Source organism: Lepidothrix coronata, unplaced genomic scaffold, assembly GCF_001604755.1.
Source record: "Lepidothrix coronata isolate B3197 unplaced genomic scaffold, Lepidothrix_coronata-1.0 Scaffold5, whole genome shotgun sequence".
Lineage (NCBI taxonomy): Eukaryota > Metazoa > Chordata > Aves > Passeriformes > Pipridae > Lepidothrix > Lepidothrix coronata.
In genome coordinates this window covers 9967110-9987464 of record NW_016690185.1, presented here as the reverse complement: position 1 = coordinate 9987464, position 20355 = coordinate 9967110, and the positions used below count along the sequence as shown (strand labels likewise).

The 20355-nt window shown below is 37.4% G+C and overlaps 1 protein-coding gene across 5 annotated transcripts in view; it reads left to right on the top strand.

The window, feature by feature from the left end:
• The window catches only part of PTPRK (protein tyrosine phosphatase, receptor type K), a 397810-nt gene extending 378954 nt beyond the window's left edge, over positions 1–18856 (top strand). For all 5 annotated transcript variants that reach the window (XM_017829151.1, XM_017829141.1, XM_017829132.1 and 2 more), the window contains 12 exons: positions 1037–1073; positions 2894–2991; positions 3682–3798; positions 4564–4718; positions 5841–5976; positions 7803–7952; positions 8524–8697; positions 11418–11549; positions 11771–11896; positions 13854–14017; positions 15248–15383; positions 18565–18856. In XM_017829151.1, coding sequence (XP_017684640.1) covers positions 1037–1073; positions 2894–2991; positions 3682–3798; positions 4564–4718; positions 5841–5976; positions 7803–7952; positions 8524–8697; positions 11418–11549; positions 11771–11896; positions 13854–14017; positions 15248–15383; positions 18565–18618 — 1479 coding nt within the window. In that variant the 3' untranslated portion in view covers positions 18619–18856. The remainder of the gene's footprint in view (positions 1–1036; positions 1074–2893; positions 2992–3681; positions 3799–4563; positions 4719–5840; positions 5977–7802; positions 7953–8523; positions 8698–11417; positions 11550–11770; positions 11897–13853; positions 14018–15247; positions 15384–18564) is intronic.
• The last annotated feature ends 1499 nt before the right edge of the window (positions 18857–20355 follow it).

Below are 20355 nucleotides of genomic sequence, written 5' to 3'. Positions count from 1 at the left end.
TGTGGAAAAGAATAAAACTTCCTTGGGTTTGTTGAAGTCCTTCAGTTTAGTAGTATCTTGTGAATATCAGGAATCCAAGGGCTTATGCTCCCCTGTAATGCAGTGCTTCAAGCAAGTGGCCTAATAAAACTGTAACCTAGAAAAAAAATTGGAGTTATTAACATTTGCACATCATGAAATTCTGTATTGTCTTCTCACCAACAATACTGAACTCTCCTTCCTCTTTGTAGCTAAGTGCCTAGCTTGCACTGGTCAAAATGTACTGTGAATTATTTCCTTAAGAGCAGCACCTCTTTGTCTTGTAGTTTTTATGTGGGCAATTAGTGCTATATAGTACTGGGTCTAGAACCATAGACCCAGCTATCTGGAAAAGCTTAGTTGTGTAGGGTTACCCATCTACATATCTATATATATCTATATCTATCTATATCTATATATATATATAAACAAGTATGTGTATATACTTGTGTGTATCATGCCCACTATAACTGATGCACACTTTGTGCAGTCAAGCAGAACATTTCACTGCAGTAGGACCTCGATATAGTGCCCACATCAGTGTCCAGCTCTGTCCCCATTAGTTAGAGCTGGGGTATATACCTCTGTGCCTTACAAAGATTCTCTGTTTAGAAGAAGAAAAAAGGTGTATATTTTTTCATATTGGCTAAGTTGGGAACACAGATCAACTACTGAGATAATATAGTAGCAAAGAATTTTTCATAAATTTTAAGTAAATGGCCCAATGTATTCGGCTGGGGAAATAATGTCAATAGATAACTAATTTTTAGGCACAGGGGACCCATCTAGAATACTCCTTCCCAGTACGCTACAATGTCTGTTCAAGTCAGATGTTCTTATTTTCATTTTATCTGTTGTCATTCGAACCTTTTCAATATTAATTGTTTTTTTAGATTTTGAGATTCATGCTGCTCTTAAATATTGGTTTGTTCTGAAAATGTTGTCTAGAATTAAGGCTTTTATTTTCCACTCTCTGTTAGTAATATGGTACTCAAACCAACTTATATTGCTGTTTTAGGGATATCAGAGACCAAGTCACTACATTGCAACCCAAGGTAAGGATCTACCAGCTTTAATCAAATCAAACAAGTGTTCTCTGTAGCATCCTGAAGTGTTTTGGTAAAATGGAAGTAGATGGAAATACAGCATACATAGTATTGTGAGTTGTCATCTTGTGTTATGGTAAAATAACATAGGTTATTTTGTTCAGGTGGAATGTGAATAAATTCAAAAATTGCACTAATTTATCATGTTAATTAGCTATTGAGCAAATCTTTTAGTGATAAATTCAGATGATAAAGTCAGAAGCTACTACCATGATTTCCAATTATGAAGATGAATAGAGAAAAGAGATGTGGACAGAAGAGAACAGTTTCAACCTGCCTTGAGGCATTTTTCTTTCCATATTACAGTGTATTATTTTATTGTCTAGGATTTAGTCCAGGATGCAGTGAAGATAGTAATGATAAATTAAACTCTGTCTCAGAAAATCTGGGTAAAGTAAGTCCAGAGGACAAAGAGGACCCCTCTTTATAGGAAGGAGTGAGGGAAATCTTTGTCATGTAACACCCTACTAATAAAAAGGGGAGTTAGAGAAAAAAACTGAAATTCTATGGAAATTATTAATTTTGTGTTTCTGATAAAAAACAATGTTTTTCCTCACAGTGAGGAAAAACAAATAGATTAGTCTAAGATTGCACTGAAATATCAGAGGATATGAATTAAAGTAAAAATAATTAGATTTAGGTGTGCCATTATTTCATCTCTAAGTATAATCAGATAGCTGTCTGGAAATATCCTGTTATTCGTGCCCTTGGTCGATTGTAGCTGCACACAGGAAAGACAAAATAAAGACTTGTTTTAAAGCAGAATGTTCAAAGTTCTGTCCATGTGTTTAATTTTTGTGTAATTGCTGCCTAAATAGGTCTCTCTATGGTATTTAAGTCTACATTTGCTTTTTTTTTTTTTGTTTTACTATGTAAATCATTGCACATAATAGTGTGTAAAGGAGACAAAAATTTATTGCTGTTTTTGTGTGCAGCCTTTGATCTAACATGAAGGAATATGTTTTAGTCTTCAAATGTGGCACTTAGGTTTAGTGGTGCGCTCAGCAGTGCTAGGTTTGCAGTTGGACTTAATGATCTTAAAGGCCTTTTCCAACCTAAATAATGCTATGATATGTGTGTTATATACAGTAATATTTATATTACTGCTGGATTGTCAGGAAGCTGTTTCTAAGGTTATTGTATCACTGTAAAAGCCTCTGTCACTCAGCATGTCTCTGCAGCAGAGCAGGAGGCAAAGCTTAAATTAGTGCTCTTCATCTGCCTCACAGAAAAGTAGTTAAGTTAGTTTATATACACTGCAGTGGGAAGTTTACGGCTCAGCACCTACTTGTGTTTCTGAGCTTTGCCAGCATCCGGATGGTAAGTGCACAGTATCTGTACCAGCAGCCCTCCTGCCTGATACTTCACTCTGGCATGGGCATCTTGGTGAGCACCCGAAGAAACTGACTCTTAACACATTGCATTGAACAAATGGAAAACAGGTCTGGAAGTGTAACTATAGATGTAGTTACACACTGCTGTGTCCTTGTAGTTTTCAAGCAACTTCTGGCATTTTGGTACATGAGACACCTGCTATTAATTTCTTTCAAGTGGTAATTCAGTTAAATTGAGAAGATTCAGCATTGGTTACAAAAAACAATATAGTCTGGAAACTGTCACAATGTTACGATGATGTGGTTTTGCTAAGCTTTCATCTCTGAGCAAGTGTGCTCATGTACATCAGCTCTGAAAACCACTGGATTTTATTTTTAGCACTTGCTTTGACTATTATTTTTTTGCAGAATATTATCTGGATTTTTTTCTTACAGGTCCAGTTCATGAGACTGTATATGACTTTTGGAGAATGATTTGGCAGGAGCAATCTGCTTGTGTTGTGATGGTCACAAATTTAGTGGAAGTTGGGAGAGTAAGTTTTTGGTTTTGTTTTATTTTTAATGCTGCAAGCTTAAAAAACAACCTGCTGACAAGACACACTATCAGCAGAATGTAGAAGGGTCTTGTGAAGGATGATCCTACATCCTGAGAGGGGAAGGGGCAAGAGTCCAGACATTGCTGCCATTATAGCATTGCATAAAAATGACTTCTGAAGGTGTTTGCCTTGTTGCTTTCATGAGTAGTGAAAAATTGTCTAAATCAAAAATTCATATTTCAGCAATATAGATTTGCATATTGTCACTCAAATGAGGAGAGTAAGTGGACTAGTGAGGAAATGAGCTTCAATATCAGTGGCTAGAAATCAGCAAATTATTTATAGTTCAGCAGTAACACATCCCTCAGGGAGTTCTATAAAGTATCTGGGATTACTTGCAACAGTTTGATTATGGATACAAAATACATCCGAGTTTAACCTAAGTGGAAATGTATTCCATAGCTCAGCACTAAAAAAAAATACAAATGCTCATTTAAAAGTGAATTTGGCATCTAAGTACAGCTGTGTAAAGCAGTGGAAACTCCTTGTAGCTAGTGCTTAACTTAACAGCCATTAGCCATGACAAGCCACATGAGTGCATGGTCATTTTGGAAATAAATGTGGTGTCATTTATCCTCAAGCTTTTCTTTTCCATTGGTGTAAAATACATACCTATTTTGTATTTAGGTCAAGTGTTACAAGTACTGGCCTGATGACACAGAAGTTTATGGGGACTTCAAAGTGACCTGTGTAGAGATGGAGCCCCTTGCGGAGTACGTCGTCAGGACATTCACTTTGGGAAGGGTGAGCAGTGAGCACATTTTGAAAGGGCTCAGCAAAATACTGTTCCCTGGTAGCAAGTAGGATGAAAGAGGCTATGCTGACATGTTCCTATTCCTGTAGAATACCAAATCCCTCTGGCTCATTAGCAGGCCCACAGTATAGGCACCCTTACCTCACCATGGGAGTTTTGCATTGCATCAACACTATCCAAACATGTATCTCACTGTGGGACATTGAATTTCCCCAGAAACGTCAACTGCTGCCCTCCCCTCTCTGATAGTCACCTCTTCTCCATAGCCATGCTTCTGAGCTAAGCTCAAGTACCAGGTTATGAGTCATGCCTGCTGTTCGCCTCCATTCACTCTGTTTTGACTGCCGCTGAGTCAATCTCAATCAAAGGACAAACTCTGTGAAGTGCAATATATGTGACACAGTTGTGGTCTTATGGTAAATCATTTTACTTGCCTTTAAAGGTATCAGACCATTGTCTTAATTAGCAAAACTTCTGAAAATCAATATAAAATGCATCTAAGTCTATAACAAACAAAAAAAAATCTAACGCAGCAAAACTAGCATACTTAATGTTGAAAGTAAAAATACAAACTTCAAAATTAAAAAAACCCCAGTAACATCTGTAAGCTTCCTGTGGGTCTTTGCTTTAAATAGTGAAAGGATGAAAACTGCATCTAGATTCTATCAGTATGTGTGATCGTTATTTGAGTCAGATAAAATCTAGTCTATGAAATACTTTGAATGTCATAACCTTTGGTTTTTTGCCTTTTTCAGAGGGGCTACAATGAAATCCGTGAAGTTAAACAGTTTCATTTCACTGGCTGGCCAGATCATGGAGTTCCTTACAATGCCACAGGCCTGCTTTCCTTTATACGGAGAGTCAAATTATCTAACCCTCCTAGTGCAGGGCCTATTGTTGTCCATTGCAGGTGTGTACAGAAGGGGCAAGATTGATTTTTTCGACAAATGTGTATATGATTATTTTCAGTAGTCTACTCTGGAGCATTCATCATTTTGAATTGTTTTGGTTTTGTTGTTCCATTTTTGAATTGCCTAATTCACACTAATTCAGCAGTAGGATTTGGCTGTCTAAAGCAATGTCTGGAAATAACCAGATTCTAGTACACTTTTCCTAAAAGCAATAGCCAGAGAATTTCTTTTTCCTGCAACATCTGCACCAGCTAAATCATATAATACTTTAGGCTATCATTTTAGGTAGCCTACAACAATTTTGTGACAACATTCGAGAATGAGCGTAGATATATCTGCTCTGATAGTTTGGTGTTGCATATAATGTCTGAACAGATTATTAATTTAAATCAAAGTAAGCAACTAGATGAAGGAAGATGGAATGAGGTTAATGGCAACAAATACAGAACGTTGTTTTTCCTGTGCAGGTTTTGCAAGCTTTTGTTGTTGGGACACAGTCCTTTGACAAATAGAATTTGTTTTCAGTAAATGTGTGATTTTCTTAAACATTTTCATCAAATGTTTAATTACATTTTGTACATAAAGTTGCTTGGCCTTTACAGATTTTAATAATTCAGTGTGCAAAAACTGTCCATAGCTTTATGTAAAACCAAAATAAATCATGAGTGAATCTTCTGAATACTGTGTTAAATGTGCTGTCTGAACTAGCTTGGAACTTGGCCGGTAAAACATACATTTGAGTTTCTGGTTGCAATATATATCACTTAAAATCATCCTTAGTCTTATTAACGAAAAGATCTGTCATATTCTGAAGTGCATAAGCTTAATCATGCTCCAGATTTCAGTTAAACTAATTTTTTTTCCTTAAGTATTGACCTGGATGATAAAAGGAAGTTCTTTTTTTTTTTTTTACTGTTACTTAGTGGCTAAAATCTGGTGGGAAAAGGTTGTTTTGGACACATCAAAAGATTTAAAGAACATTATGATGAGAAGATAAAAATTAGATAGTGTTTGTGATGGCAAAACTGAATGTCGTTATAAAAATGCCCTCAGTAATAGTTATAAAGTTTGTAGATGTTTTTCTGGGGATATTCCTAACAGTATTTACTGGTTCTTTTTAGTGCTGGTGCTGGACGGACAGGTTGTTATATTGTGATCGATATCATGTTAGATATGGCAGAAAGAGAAGGTGTTGTGGATATCTACAATTGTGTCAAAGCTTTACGGTCCCGTCGCATCAACATGGTACAGACTGAGGTATGGCAGTTCGCCTTCAAAGCCTTTTGAAACAGACTACGTCAGAATTTCACTGTGGCTGTGAAAAGAGCAGGCAGTGGCCTTCTTGAGGGTTTATCTCCATCAGGGAGCATTGCTTAGTGTTAACAGTGCCCAGAACAAGGGTGGTGCAACAAACGTGACAACTCTTTTAGTCTTCACACAAACAAGTGCCCACCTCACTGGGTAACAAAAGGAAAGCAAGGAGGATTTTTTTAGGGAAGACCTTACGTAAGACCTGTCTGGGACATTTCTCCCCAGCTCTGGTATCAGCAATTCCAGGAACCCACAGGTGGAATTTCAGCGGTTTGCCACTGGTTTTAGACCGTCTCCAATCACTTTATCTATTGACTGTTGCACTTTATGTCTATTTCTCTCTCCCTTTTCAACTCTGTTTTTGTTTGCTTTATTAACCTTGCTGCCAATCTTTTACCATTTTTTACCCTTTTGTTTTTTCAACATGTCTTCAGCAGCTTCACAGTAAAAACCATTGCCTTAGTAATGAAGCTTAGTAATGAAGTTCCCATTCTGCCACCAGAGTACCATTAAGCTTCCACGGAAACATAGGTTATTGGTTTATATTAAGACAGGCGACCCGAAGTGGTTTGCCTTTTCTCTCCATAGGGACATCTACCTGAGAAGTTATTTCATCTGTGACCGCATGGAAATCTCTGCAGTTGGCAGCCAGGCATATCAGTGTAATTTGGTGCAGTTTTTATTCCATGCTTCAACCTGTGTCAGTTGAACAAATAAATGTTCATGGTCAGCTAGTCCTGCTACAGGACCATTAACCTTTGGGAAGTGCCTGGGATGTAGTGTTTCAGTCTGACTGCTTCAACTATCCCACCTGAGTCTGCATGTGAATTAACACCTCTATTATTATTCCTTTCTCTTTCTCTCCTTTTTACCTCTTACCTTCTCTCAGAGGTTCATACTTACATAGAAAAATAAAGCTGTAATTGCAGCAAGTTCTTGTTATATAGGCAACCGTGATGCCAATAGCTCTATACCTGTGTGGGTAAGGCAGCAAAGGCTGTAGAGACAGAACATGACCATGGTCCCTGGACACGTGCTGTTTCTACAGGCACATATTAAAGTATGTGCTGTTAGAACCTCATTTGTATACACAGTAACTAGGTGAGGCTGGCACAGTTCTAGACATGGTTTACATCTATTACTCTAGGGGTGAGTAAATATAATGGGCATTGTGTAAAAATTGACAGAAGACTTAATTGAAATAGTAGTGCAGTTATCTAGGACTCAGGCTATCTCAAGGCAAGTCGGAAAAAAATGGGAAGAAATGGTGCTTTTGTTGGAACATACTTGTATTTATTACTGGCCTAGAGCTGGCTATGAGGCAATTGGGGTACTAGCTTGCACATGCATGAGGAGAGTGCAGTGTGCCAAATACTGGCTAATCACACTAGTAGTGCTTGAAGCAATTTACTCTTTCTGTTATTATCAGAAGTCTGAAACCTATTAAAAAAATTAGTATTGCCAACAAGTCATTGGCATATGCACAGAAACCCATAAGCACTGCAAGAAAACTAAAAACCTCATGTTAAATAAATTGCTATCCCCGCTTTGTTAAATTTTACTGAATTTAAATTGGTCATGAAGAAAATGTCCTTGTTAACTGCACCTCAATAAGAACAAGACTGTGTTTGTATTAAAACATTATTTAATGTACTGATGGACACTACCTTGATGAGTTTTACAGTGTGCAGTAAATCTGTTTATCCTAAAAGAAGGAAAGATCTATTGTTTTTAAATGGCTATAATTTTTGTTTCTTTTCCTGATTTGATAGGAGCAGTACATCTTTATTCATGATGCCATTCTAGAAGCTTGTCTGTGTGGAGAAACTGCCATTCCTGTCTGTGAATTCAAAGCTGCTTATTTTGATATGATTAGAATTGACTCTCAGACAAACTCTTCGCATCTCAAAGATGAGTTTCAGGTATTCACAGTCCCTACTAACTCTTGATGCAACAACAATTTTTTTGCCTCTAGATGCATTTAATTTATTTCAATGAAAAGGCTTTTCAAATAACTTTAATAGCATTTGGTCTCTAGCTTTTGTACACAAAATAAAGCACCCACATTTATGTGCTTTGCAAAGTTGTTTTAAATATGGAATATCCTTTCTTTAATAAAATAGCTTAGAAATATCTGTCTGGAATAATGAGCAGTGAGTAGGAACCAGCAGAGAGTTTTGACTTGCATTTGCACAGCTAAGGAATAGCTCTTTAGGGCTCCAAAGGATCTTGATTTTTTATTCCTTTCGGAAAGGATGCTGTCATGCGGAATGTGTCCAGTGGTATGCGGAGTGCCTTTCATACCCGCAGCTTAACCTCCCTTGAAAAGCACCAGCATGTCCAACAAATGGATAGGAGCTCATATTTGCTAATGTCTTCTCGCTAGCGCCTCACGTTTTCTCATATTGCAATATTTTACATTAAAACTTGCGGAATCTTGAGTCCATTTTGTGTTGATTCAGCGCACTAAAGCAAGCATCCTCTTTCCCTTAGACCCTGAATTCTGTGACCCCTCGCCTGCAAGCGGAGGACTGCAGCATAGCCTGCTTGCCAAGGAACCATGACAAGAACCGCTTCATGGATATGCTGCCACCTGACAGATGTCTGCCTTTCTTAATTACTATTGATGGGGACAGCAGCAACTACATCAATGCAGCTCTTATGGATGTAAGATACTATCTTCTTTGTCTGCACAGTTTGCCATGAAAAGCTCTGTAATATAAGAGAGAGCACTTGCTGGTTTAAGAAAGGGTAATTCTTTGTTACTGCAGTGCCCAGTAAAACGGTCCTAATGAAGAAGTTTGGGGGGGAATGGGTAAGAAGCTCCACTAGCTTGTGTTGTTTGTTCAGAAGGTTTGTTATCTTTAGCCTTTTGCATCTTTGTGGGACCCACTGGAAATCTCATGTTTTTAACAGCATTATATAAAGCTCGAGTCTCTAGATGTCCAAATCTCAAATCCCAGCAGGATCTCAAAAATCTGCTGTTTGTCAGATAACCTGTCTGAGCATGAGGTTACTATCACTATTTCATAAAAAAAAGTTTTCTATATTGAGGCAGGAGTGACAGAGGAAGAAAAAAAATTGTTTCTTTGGCATGTTTGGGTATAGACTTGGGGGTTTTGTTGTTCATATTTTGAGTTGCAACTCTTTAAAGTTTAACTTTGAGTGACAGAAGTACATGTCAGGGGAAAAGGTGAATTAACAGGAAAAATGGAGTTGAACCTGCTTATACAGGTCTAATCGATAAATCTGTTCATCACACATGCTGCCATATGCCTGCTTGTGCCTCCCATTGGCATTTCCAACAATAGGTCCCTAAAGCTACCTTTTCAGTAAATAATTAAACAAGTGGCCTGATTTCCAGGGACACCTCACCTTCCTCAAAAATAAAGTGGTGTCAGAAACTACCATGTCAAGGAGAGATGCTGGAATAAAATAGCAAATAGCAGCAGAAATCGTTAGCACTGAATGATGTAGCCATCTTTGAGTTCTGCCTGAGCTAGTGCAGGAAACATTTGAACTGATAGCAAAATGCAGTCCCTAATCTCAGAAATAGCTATTGTGCCAAAAGGATTAGAGGAGCAGCATATGTAAGACCAATGTATGAGGGAGTCACTGGGTGACTGAGTCAATGGATGAATAAAAGCAGTGAGCAGAATTTTGGTAGCAATCAAAACTGCTTAGAATTGCAGTTAAAATTACATTAAGTACATGGATAAAATTGATGGACTATGGACCAACCAACACAGCTGCACGGAGGAGTGTAGTCTGGGGTGAAAGGAAGACAACACAGGCTGTGGGTGGCAAGAGGACTCTGAGTGTGCAACAGTATGTGGCAGCAGGGACAAGAACCAAGCAATGTATTAATGGATCAGAAATCAGAGACAAGTAAGGAAAGGCAGAAATTTTTAAGACTGATTTGTTCACAGGGGGGGAATTACTCCTGGACAAGGAAAGAGAACTTTCAATAGCAAAATAGAAACGGAAACTTTCCCCTTATCTTTCTCTTATCTCAAGAAAGACTAGAAATTATGGGTAAGAGGGATAGGAAAACATCAGCTAGGACATGTTCTGTTTCTTAAAAATACTGGGGAAGAATCAAAATTGGTTGTTCCTGTGTTCTCCCTGGGCAGATCTAGGAAGGAAGACACAAGCTGCTACTACCCCAACATGATTCCTGCATTAGAAAAGGATAGGAAAAATTTAGATTAAAAAAACTGGCAGCCTCCTTACTCTCTTGTCAAACAAGTACTGATCATAAAGACAAGTTACAGTACAATAATAACAAGTTATTGGAGGGTATGTCAGTATATTGCACATGAAGATCCCTTATATCAATCTTCAAACAAGTAAGCTTCCATACTGGAAGCGGTTTATCTATGGTACTAGGTCTTTCTCTTAAGTTAATTTACTTAATTCAGTAAAAAAAGAGCCAGACTGCTTTTGTTACCAGCATTGGTGCTAAACATGGGGCTCTCTGTGTTGCATATAGTAGTCCCAGCAACTTCTTTTTCAAACTGGTGACTTAAAATCCCATCCACCTCCAAGAACATTCACCACCTTATTCCATTTCTCGGATCAACCTCTTGATGCTTCCTTACTACCTCATATCTGTATTCCTTCACTGCAGAACTTTTCCATGCATGGTTGCAAATTGCCTGCAAAAGACTTCTGATCTCTCCTCTTCTGCTTGATGCTTGTAATAAATGTACATCATCAAATGAGCCCGTCAACTGTTAGTTGTGTCTCAGTTAATCTATGCAAAGCTGGAAATCCCTATTTGCAGTTGTGTATAACACAGCATACAGAAAATGGAACCTGCGGTCATGACAGGAAATAGTACTTTGCTGTTTAACTTACGCTTTCTGCTGGAAATGGGCCCCAGTAATCCTGAAAGTGGTTCTGTGGGTGACCCTGTGGGTGTGCAGTGTGAAACAGAGTTTGGGATTGAGCTTAGTCCCTGGTTCAGTCACGGAGTTCACCTATAGCCTGCTGTGGATAGGGTGACTTTCTGAGACCTCTGCACCCCTCCCTGTAACGTGGGGTGAAGGTTTCCTGCTTGGTCTCCTGGACACAGTGCCTGGAGCAGAGTTGCCTGAGCCTCAGTTCAGCAGAGCCCTGAAGAGCACCATCAGTGCCCAGAGCATATCTGAACTGAGAAAACAGGGCTTGGTCTGTAACCGAGCAGAAGGCAGACCTGAGCAGAGTCAACCTCTTTGTTCTTACTGGAAATGATAATGTATTTTTAACTGTAACATCTTTGGTGAAATCTGGTGTAGTTGATGTTATAGCTTTGTTCTATTTTTATGGTTTTTTTCTGTTGCAGTGTTTCAGTAGAAGTTAAGTACTTCCCCTACAGGTACTAATAAAATTATTTGCCTTTACAGAGCTACAGGCAACCAGCAGCTTTTATTGTCACACAACATCCTTTACCAAACACTGTGAAAGATTTCTGGAGATTAGTGTATGACTATGGCTGTACTTCTCTTGTGATGTTAAATGAAGTCGACTTAGCACAGGTTAGTTTGGAGCTTGAATTTTCCATGTACCGTTGCATGCTTTAATCACTCTGTATTCACTACATGATGAAAAGGTAGAGGAGTGCAGTGATTTTACAGTTATTCTCTACTTTACAGAAACTAATCAACACTAGTTGTTCACTGAAGGTCTGCAGTGGAATAAGGCAATGCTCAAGGTGTAACTTACATCATTTAATTATGTCCATTTTGTTCTGGTGCAGGGCTGCCCACAATACTGGCCCGAGGAAGGGATACTGCGGTACGGTCCCATCCAAGTGGAATGCATGTCGTGTTCAATGGACTGCGATGTCATAAACCGAATTTTCAGGATATGCAACCTAACAAGAGTAAGCATTATCATAACAATATGTGACAGAAAAATATGTTATTTTTAATGCTCTCTAGGCTGTTCTACTTTTTAATTTTGAAAAACAGTAGAATACTAATGTTCTTAAGACATTAACCAGAAAACAGTCAGACAAACATCACTGTCTAATACTAATTTCTAGTGCTTTTCTTTAGCTACGCACTAAACAGAGAGAGACTTAGGGAGAATGAGTGTTTTTCTGTGACATTTTCCCTCATGAGTAGATGTATGAGAAGTATTCTGTAGTCTGCTTGTTTGGTGTACAGTAAAAGAAATATCCCTGTAATGAACATGTAGTGACAAGTATTTAGTTCATAGGTTTGATAAGATGTTTTCCATGGTAAATCAGGAACAGGAAAGCTGAGGCTGGTTATACAGCCAGGACCTTCTCAGCCTAAGATGTGAGAACCACAACATAAAAGGAAGATTGTGGCACCCTGTAAAGCAGGGCGTGAAAAAAGTCTGAAAGCTCCTCTGCCTCTGAAGGGTTCTTCACCACTGTGCCTCGACCTACATTTATCATCTTTTTCTCAAGCTCAGTAGCAGTGCCAGTCTTGCATTCTTGTCAGCTCTTTCATACCTTGCACCATCTTGTCTTTTTACTATCCCACAGTGTTTCACACTATTGAAGCATCTTCTCAGACCCTGTTTGCCACACAGCATTTCCTCCTTTGTCTCACCTCTGTGCATCACTTATTTATGTTGCCTGCCATTAAAGAGTTACAGATACTTGTGCCACCATTCTATGTACAATTAACCAGCAATCCCTATTTTACTTACCAAGACTGCTTTGTATTTTTCATCCAATACTGACTTTACCACTGACTGCTACTTGGAGTATATGTTTAACTTTCATTAATGTTGAAGGATAGCTGTGGGGAAAACTGATTACTGTGTATACACAAAGATTTTTCTTTTTATTTGATTTTTATTTTCATTTTTCAGAGAGCAGAGGTCAGTTTTCATGTGGCCAGTGTTTTACTCAAACTTTTATTTTGCTTATATTCAGAACTATGAAAAACATTTTCAGCTTTTCATGCCTTGTTTGAAAACTACAGGAGGGTGTGGGTGTGGGCACACTGGCAAATATTACATCATAGCACTTTTTTGTTGTATTTTGAGACTTCCTCTTTTTTTTCTATTTTTTTTGGTTCATTTCTTATTTTTGTTTTTTCCATTTCTTCTTTTTTTATGATGTTTTGATTTTCTACTCCTCTACTCACTCTCTCCTGTGGCTTTTTTGCCTATACGTCTTGTTTTTAAATATCTCTCTGCTCTGTTCTTCCTTTTCTAAAATCCACAGTCCTACTCCTTTTCGTCATCTTCAGCTGCAAGAAAGTGAATAGACTATTTATTCTTCCTGTTATTGAGGCCTTTCTTGTGACAGTCTAATTGTATTCAAAGCTCTCCCTCTATCGCATCTAGCATATGGAAAGCTCAGAGACTGGCAGCAAGGCTGTCATGATTATCATCTGGCAAAAAGAGAAGATTTCAAGGACAGTAGTTGCATTTGTGCACCAATATTACTTCTTGTTTATTTGTAATGGAATCAGTTCATGCTTAGGAGTCAGAGATCTGTCTTCATATCTGTGGGTCTAAGAACTTAACAGTGATTTTTTTATTGATTATTGATGTTAAACCAGCTTGGCACTTAGAATCTAGGGAATTTGTCCATTTAAAAGTCAGAATAGGGTACATTAGTGATTGATAAACTGTGATGATGTCTTCAATGTAGTCCTCTTTTTTTTCCCTTTTTTGAAATCTTCCTTGAGCTCAAGTGGTACAATTTAATGGAGAGCCTACCATGCAATGTATATACTTGTTGGTATCTGTTCATAATATAAACACTTAGGTTTCATGTTAGTTTTATATTTTTGTTTTCTAAACTAAGATGTAAAGGTGTCGTTTTGACCTAAAGCTCTTTGGTTTTCCCTCAGCCACAGGAGGGCTATCTGATGGTGCAGCAATTCCAGTATTTGGGATGGGCTTCTCACAGAGATGTACCAGCTTCCAAGAGATCCTTCTTGAAGTTAATTCTGCAGGTCGAAAAATGGCAAGAGGAATGTGAAGAAGGGGAGGGCCGGACCATCATCCATTGCCTGTGAGTAACTTGGAGAAAGTCAATTGCTGTTCTTCAAATAAATGGTTATAAATTACTTCTTGTTTTAAATTCAAGCAGTATTCTTATGGATACCTTCTTTTTCACATGCCCTTGTTACTTTTATTAAAAGAAAGTAAGTACCACTGCTTTTGGTCAACTTTTGGATTTGTCTGTATTAGGTCAAGGTACCATGGGAACATGATACTACTGTGATACTGTGTATTTGCCTTCTTCTGTACATAATAGCATGTTTTTCAGGTACTAGACCTTTACAGATAAACAACTTCTGCCTGGTTTCAGAAGGAAGTCTTTTTTGCTGAGTGCCAAACAGTTATTTTTTTGTGCCACTCTTGCATGTAGTGTGCTGCATTTTTTCCAGAAGGAATTCCTACAATACTTTGAGGTGTTTAAACTGAAAACTATGGATATATGAAACCAGAGAAAAGTTCTACTACAGTACGTGATCCTACAACTATTGTCAGTAAATGACTGCTGGCTGCTTATCTGGACCTGATGCTTAAATGGGAGCTGGCTTGAGAGTTTTGAAAAGATGGCATCTTTTCCTCCCTAAGCAGAAAATAATTGATCTCTTTCCTACCTTATTTAAATACGAAGTTTTAAATATAGAAATTGAATTATGCATTTTTCCTTAAAAGACTTCTGTTTAAATGTTCAGAATGAACTAGTGACCCCTTTCTGCCTATCCCACCTCAAACTTCATAAGAGGAAATACCTACCCTAATTTCTTTGAAAATAATATTAAAATAGTTCAGAAGTGTGCCTAAAGGTCAACAAGATATTGAATTGCTTATTCTATCTGGCTAGATAATCCTCATATTACAGGATAATTTAAGTGAGTGTCTTTCCAAAACTAAGTGGAAAAATTATTTGCCATTGAACTTGGTTTTTTTTTTATTTCTAGTTCTCTACTTGCCATGGAACTTGTGTTTTGGGGTTTTTTTCTAATACATATATAATTTAGACTTATAGTACAGCTGGGCAGCATGGTTGACTGTAAGGACAGAATTCAAAAGTGGTAATTGAGAGAAAGGTCAGAAAAACCAAATTTCTTAGACCAAACTCACGGGTGCTGCAATGAGATTCCTAAATTCTGATCTCCCTCTGGGACTCATGAATCACTCATGCTTACAGCATGAAAGAAGACAAATGCATTTTGGGTGTTCTCTTAGGTCGTAGTGATATGTAACCATCTGTTTTCCTTGTGTACAGAAATGGTGGTGGCCGGAGCGGGATGTTCTGTGCCATTGGCATTGTGGTTGAGATGGTAAAAAGGCAGAATGTGGTGGACGTTTTCCATGCTGTGAAGACTTTGCGGAACAGCAAGCCCAACATGGTAGAAACTCCGGTAAGTACCAGCCCATCAGGGTTACTGCAAACAGCAAGGGAACCAGAGGCTCTCTTGTGTGAGCTGCTCTCTCAGTCCTGTGCCCACAAAACAGTGCAAACCTATGATGGGCCACAAGAAGAAAGGGACAGATACTGAGTGTACACACAAGTCAGCATCACAAGAGGGGTGACTAAGCATTTTACAGTACTTTTCTTGTACTGGTAGCATGATTTTCACAGAAAATATTCTGAGTTAACAGAATGCACTTTAATCTCCCAAAATAACCCTGTCTGTTTGAAAGGAAGTTGCAGCAGGCTGTGCTCAAACAAGCCATCTTGAAATTTTACAAAGACATTTCTCCTTGATAGGAATAGGCTGTAAAGTATAGATTCGTAGCTAGATATGTGAATATTTTTCTCCTTAGTAACAACTGCTGCTTTGAAAGTTTTATTGAATAACAATTAATCTTTTTTGCTCAGATTTGTAGTAGTCAAAATGATACCTCAGAACTTTAAAATCAAAGACTTGGATCTAGTATGTTGCAAATGAATATATAGAATCTAGAATCATTTAAGCTGGAAAAGACCCTTAAGATCATTGAGACCAACAGTTAAATAATAAACAATATAAACAGTAAACTAATTGTCACGTGAAAAGTGGCAGAAAAGAGAAATTTTCTGTCTAACCTGTGTTAATTTATTTTCTGTCTATCAGTGTCCCCCCCAGGAGATCAAAGCCTTTTAATGTCCAAAAGAGTCTGTTAGCGTCTCACCTAATGAGACCCTTCATTTGACCCTTAACAGATTTGCTAAAGTAAAAGCAACTTACAAAGATGTAAAACAACCTACAAAGAATAAGTAAAGCAAAAACTTAAGCACATGCCCTAAAGCAAAAGTGACTTACAAGTAAGTGAGACAACAAAGAATAAGTATAGCAAAAAACTTAAATACACACTATAAAGCAAAAACAACTTACAATGAAGTAATACATAAAAATTTTAAATTACTATGAAGCAAAAGTGAAATTAGTATATATTAATAAAGCGATCGCTCAGCCCAAGGTGTCCCGAGAAGGTGGAGGTAGAAAAGGTAACCCGTTGGTTACCCCCACAGAGTTGATGGAACTTCTCCCCGATTTTTGCTTATGTCAAATCTCTTTTTATGCCTTTTTTCTTTAGGCAGTTTGAGTGGATATAGTCAATAAACTAATTTTGGGGTGATAGACAGATGAAATAGGCCCAAGGGTCCACTTCCTCAGTTCCTGGCAGCCAGGATGTTCGAGAAAAAAGACCGTGTTGTCTCCACATCACTCCTTCCTTCATTTTAATCCTTTTATTAGTTTCTGGGAATGTCTCCCTAGGTGCTAAGGTTTTCTAGGAAACCATCAGGAGGTTTTATCTCCTTTTGTGTAGCCTTTCTATCACCTTGCACTAATATAAACAATATGAGTCTGAATTAGCGAAACTGCAAGACTAAATATCTGTATGTACATTGCCAGAACTCAAAATAATCTTCACTCTTCTGGATAATCTTTATGCATACAGTATGAGTGCATAGGCATAGGAATTTTTGCTTCAGTCAGAAAAGCTGAGCAGTCCTTAAAAAAATTCTCCCACATGGACATTTTTCCTTTTTATAGGTGAATGTGAAAGCAGCTTGAAAAATAGTGTTTGGGAATTCCTGCCATTTGACTCTCACACTGCCAGCAGCCAGTGTCTTCAGCCAGATGGCTGCCTACAGCATAAAAATCAGGGATGCCAATTGAAATTTAAAACATTTTGCAGTTTATGCATACTGGAAATTGCTTCTGACCTTGTGAACTTGCATATTGAGCAAAATGTCTATAGCTACCTCTCCCCATATTGCCCTTTTTTGCAAGTGTCAGTGCTCACTTAGTATCAAGTAGCTTTTGTGGCATGATTTTCTTAATTATTGTGCGTCAGTTCCATGCCTTGCCATCACATGAATTAAGATAGTTAACATGGTAACAAATAGAACGTCCTGTAACAGCAGTGACACTGGGCTAGGTATTGCTGGTTTTGCCACAAATACTTTGCATTCTCCTGCGCCACAGACATCTGAGACACAACATATTAAATTGCTGCCTGGATTTTAGTTGACTGCTGTGAAGAAAACAGGTCAGATCTCATGGAAAATTATTTGTGTCACAGTAAAGGGAGGCCAAGGTAAATTGTGTGTGTTTCTGATAAACGCTCTGCAAAATAATATTTCATTTCAAAATAGACCTGAATTCCACTGTAGCTTTAAAGTGAAGTTACAAAATTTTTGTAGTTATGTATTTCTGTTGTGTGGGGTTTTATTCAGAACTCCTGAACAACAGCAGATGTTGAGTCGTTAGTTAGAAAACAAACCAGGGAAACCAACATATAACACTGTCATGTGCCCTACATTCAGCAACATGATCAGATAACAACAATGAGCAGCACAACAAAGCCTTTAAGATATCCCCACAACTTCCTGCTAATGGATCACGCTGTCTTCCTTTGCAAACAAAAATAAATCACAAAAGCAGATTTCTTTTGTTAAGTCACAAGGGCAATAGAGATCGCATTAATTTTCTTGTTTTTTTCTTCTTCTTCACCTCTCCTCTCTCTTTCCTCCTCCCTTTCCCCCAGTATCAGCTCTCGACAGCAGCCTTGTTGAGGGAAAATACTAACCACAATGAAGTTTTAGCTTTACCTTCTTTTTTAAATGTGTATCTGATCTCTTGGATGTTACATCAACACGACTGTACAAAGGGGCTGTGAACCCTGAGCAGCCTTGTATCATGGCTCAGTATTCCCCATCCATTCACAAGCAGCAGGCATTAGTTACTGCTCAGTATCAGCTAACTCAAGTATAAGTGATCAAGTGTAAGAGTTGAGGTGCTTTCACTGCAAGAATGCTCTGACTGAGAGGAGAGCTTTTCGTGTTTGATAAACCAGTTTAGAAGCTGAAAAAATCAGAGAAGCACATAATTGCATTCCATGGTCAGGGATTTTTTCCACTTCATTGATTAGGGTGAGTTTTTAAATCGGAGCTGGTAACGTACTTTACTTGTGTAATAGGGGAAAAAAAATAGAAAATCCAAGCATGTCTGGCTTACTAGTTAGCAAACAGTGTTCTTGGTTGTAGATGCTGCTGCTAAGATTTTAGAATCTTTATTTAACTTCAGTTTTTGTTTCTGTTTCCCCTTAAAGGAGCAATATCGCTTCTGCTACGATGTGGCGCTGGAGTACCTGGAATCCTCTTAGTTGGAAGGGATATGGCAAAGTTCACCAAATACATGAATCTCAATAAGCTGTTTTGACAACAGTTCTTGATCCTGTGAAGAAAGATTTTAGGGAAAGAGGGGGGTGGGAGGGATTTTAAATTTTAAATGCAAAGTATTTTTCTTATGAAGTTGTGTATCTTAATAAAAGAACTCAATCTGTTTCTATGCTTGTATACAGTATCAACATTTAGTGCCACATAAATACTATTTAATGAAAACCAGAGTCAGAAGAGATTTGCGCAAATTAGGACTTTTTAGTGTGTGTATATGCAGCCGTCTCTCAAAACAGTTAGAGCGACCATCTGTTGCATGTATCAATATTTCCTATATGGTATTTTTTTTTCCTTTTGATACATTGTTAAAGTACAATAACAGTGCAAATTGATAGTAAGGTTCATTCTTTATACGTTTCAAGTGTTGCATATATATATTATATATAGTAAAAAAAACTGGCTTATTTTGTTTTAATGTGCAATGATGGCTGGATCACATAAAGATCTTTATAAAGAAACTTAAACATAAGCCAAAGACTCAAGTGTAAATATGTCTATATGGAGAAAGCACATGTATTTATTGTTTACTTGCATTCCTTTTATGATGGCTGAAAAAAAGAAGAATCATTTTTCTTGAAGAAAGCTTTTTTTGCTGAAATCAAGTGTAAACAATTTTTGTAGTTTATTTTTTGTATGTTTTAGTGTAAGTAGAAAACATACTTTTTATGCATAGACCAAGAAACATAGGTATAGTGGTTTTGTTGTGTACATGCTTGTGATTCAAATTCATGTAAACAACTTGATTATAGAAGGTCTTTAAGTACAGGACCAAAATCTAAACATTTTCCTGAAAATGTATAGTTTTTCACAGTTGCATTAGTTAAGTACTGATCAAAAAACTATGTAAGGAAGTACACACTTCAAAATGGCCTTGCCTATGACTTGCACAGTATTGGAAGAAATTTTTAAGCTTCATTAAAATTGTACAGGAACCAATTGTTTCAAAAAAATATTGAAGCACAGGTCAACAGGAGAACTGTGAGACAAATAGATGGGTCTGCATATGCCCTTAAGGGTAAAAAAGTATTTGTTTAGCAAATTGTAAAATTAAGCAATGTTTAATTTGATGTTTACAAACATGTAAGCTTTGCTTCCAAGAAAGCAAAATTTGAATAAACCAATGCGAGATTCTGATTATAGTTGTGGTGTACAAAATATTACTTTGCTTTCACTTAGCTTGCATCCATTTCTTCATGAAGTTTCTTACATATTATTGGCAAAAATCATTCCAGTCTCTTGTTGATCATTTTTAGAACTGACGGTAAAATTCTATGGTACTTTTAAATATTCTGTAAAGTAAGAGTGAATTAAATTTTTATTTAAAGATTATTTTATATTTTTTTCCTACTTTAATACCCTCTCACTTACTGTTCTTGTTAAGGAGTCATTCTTGCCTGGAAGATCAATATATTTGGATAAGGAAAATCTCAAAAGGAAATTGTATTATTTTTCACCCCATTGCTTCAGGGAGTATTTGAAAAGATGCCATGTCATCTGTATGTCCTAAGTTTCTTCTTTTACTTGAGATACATGGTATTACCCATCCAACACTATAAATGGCAGAGAAACGTTTAGAGAAATACTAGTTCTCAGATTTTTTCAGTGCCTCCATCTGTATTGCATAGCTCCACCTCTTCCAGATCTAAGAAATTCCTTTTTGTGGC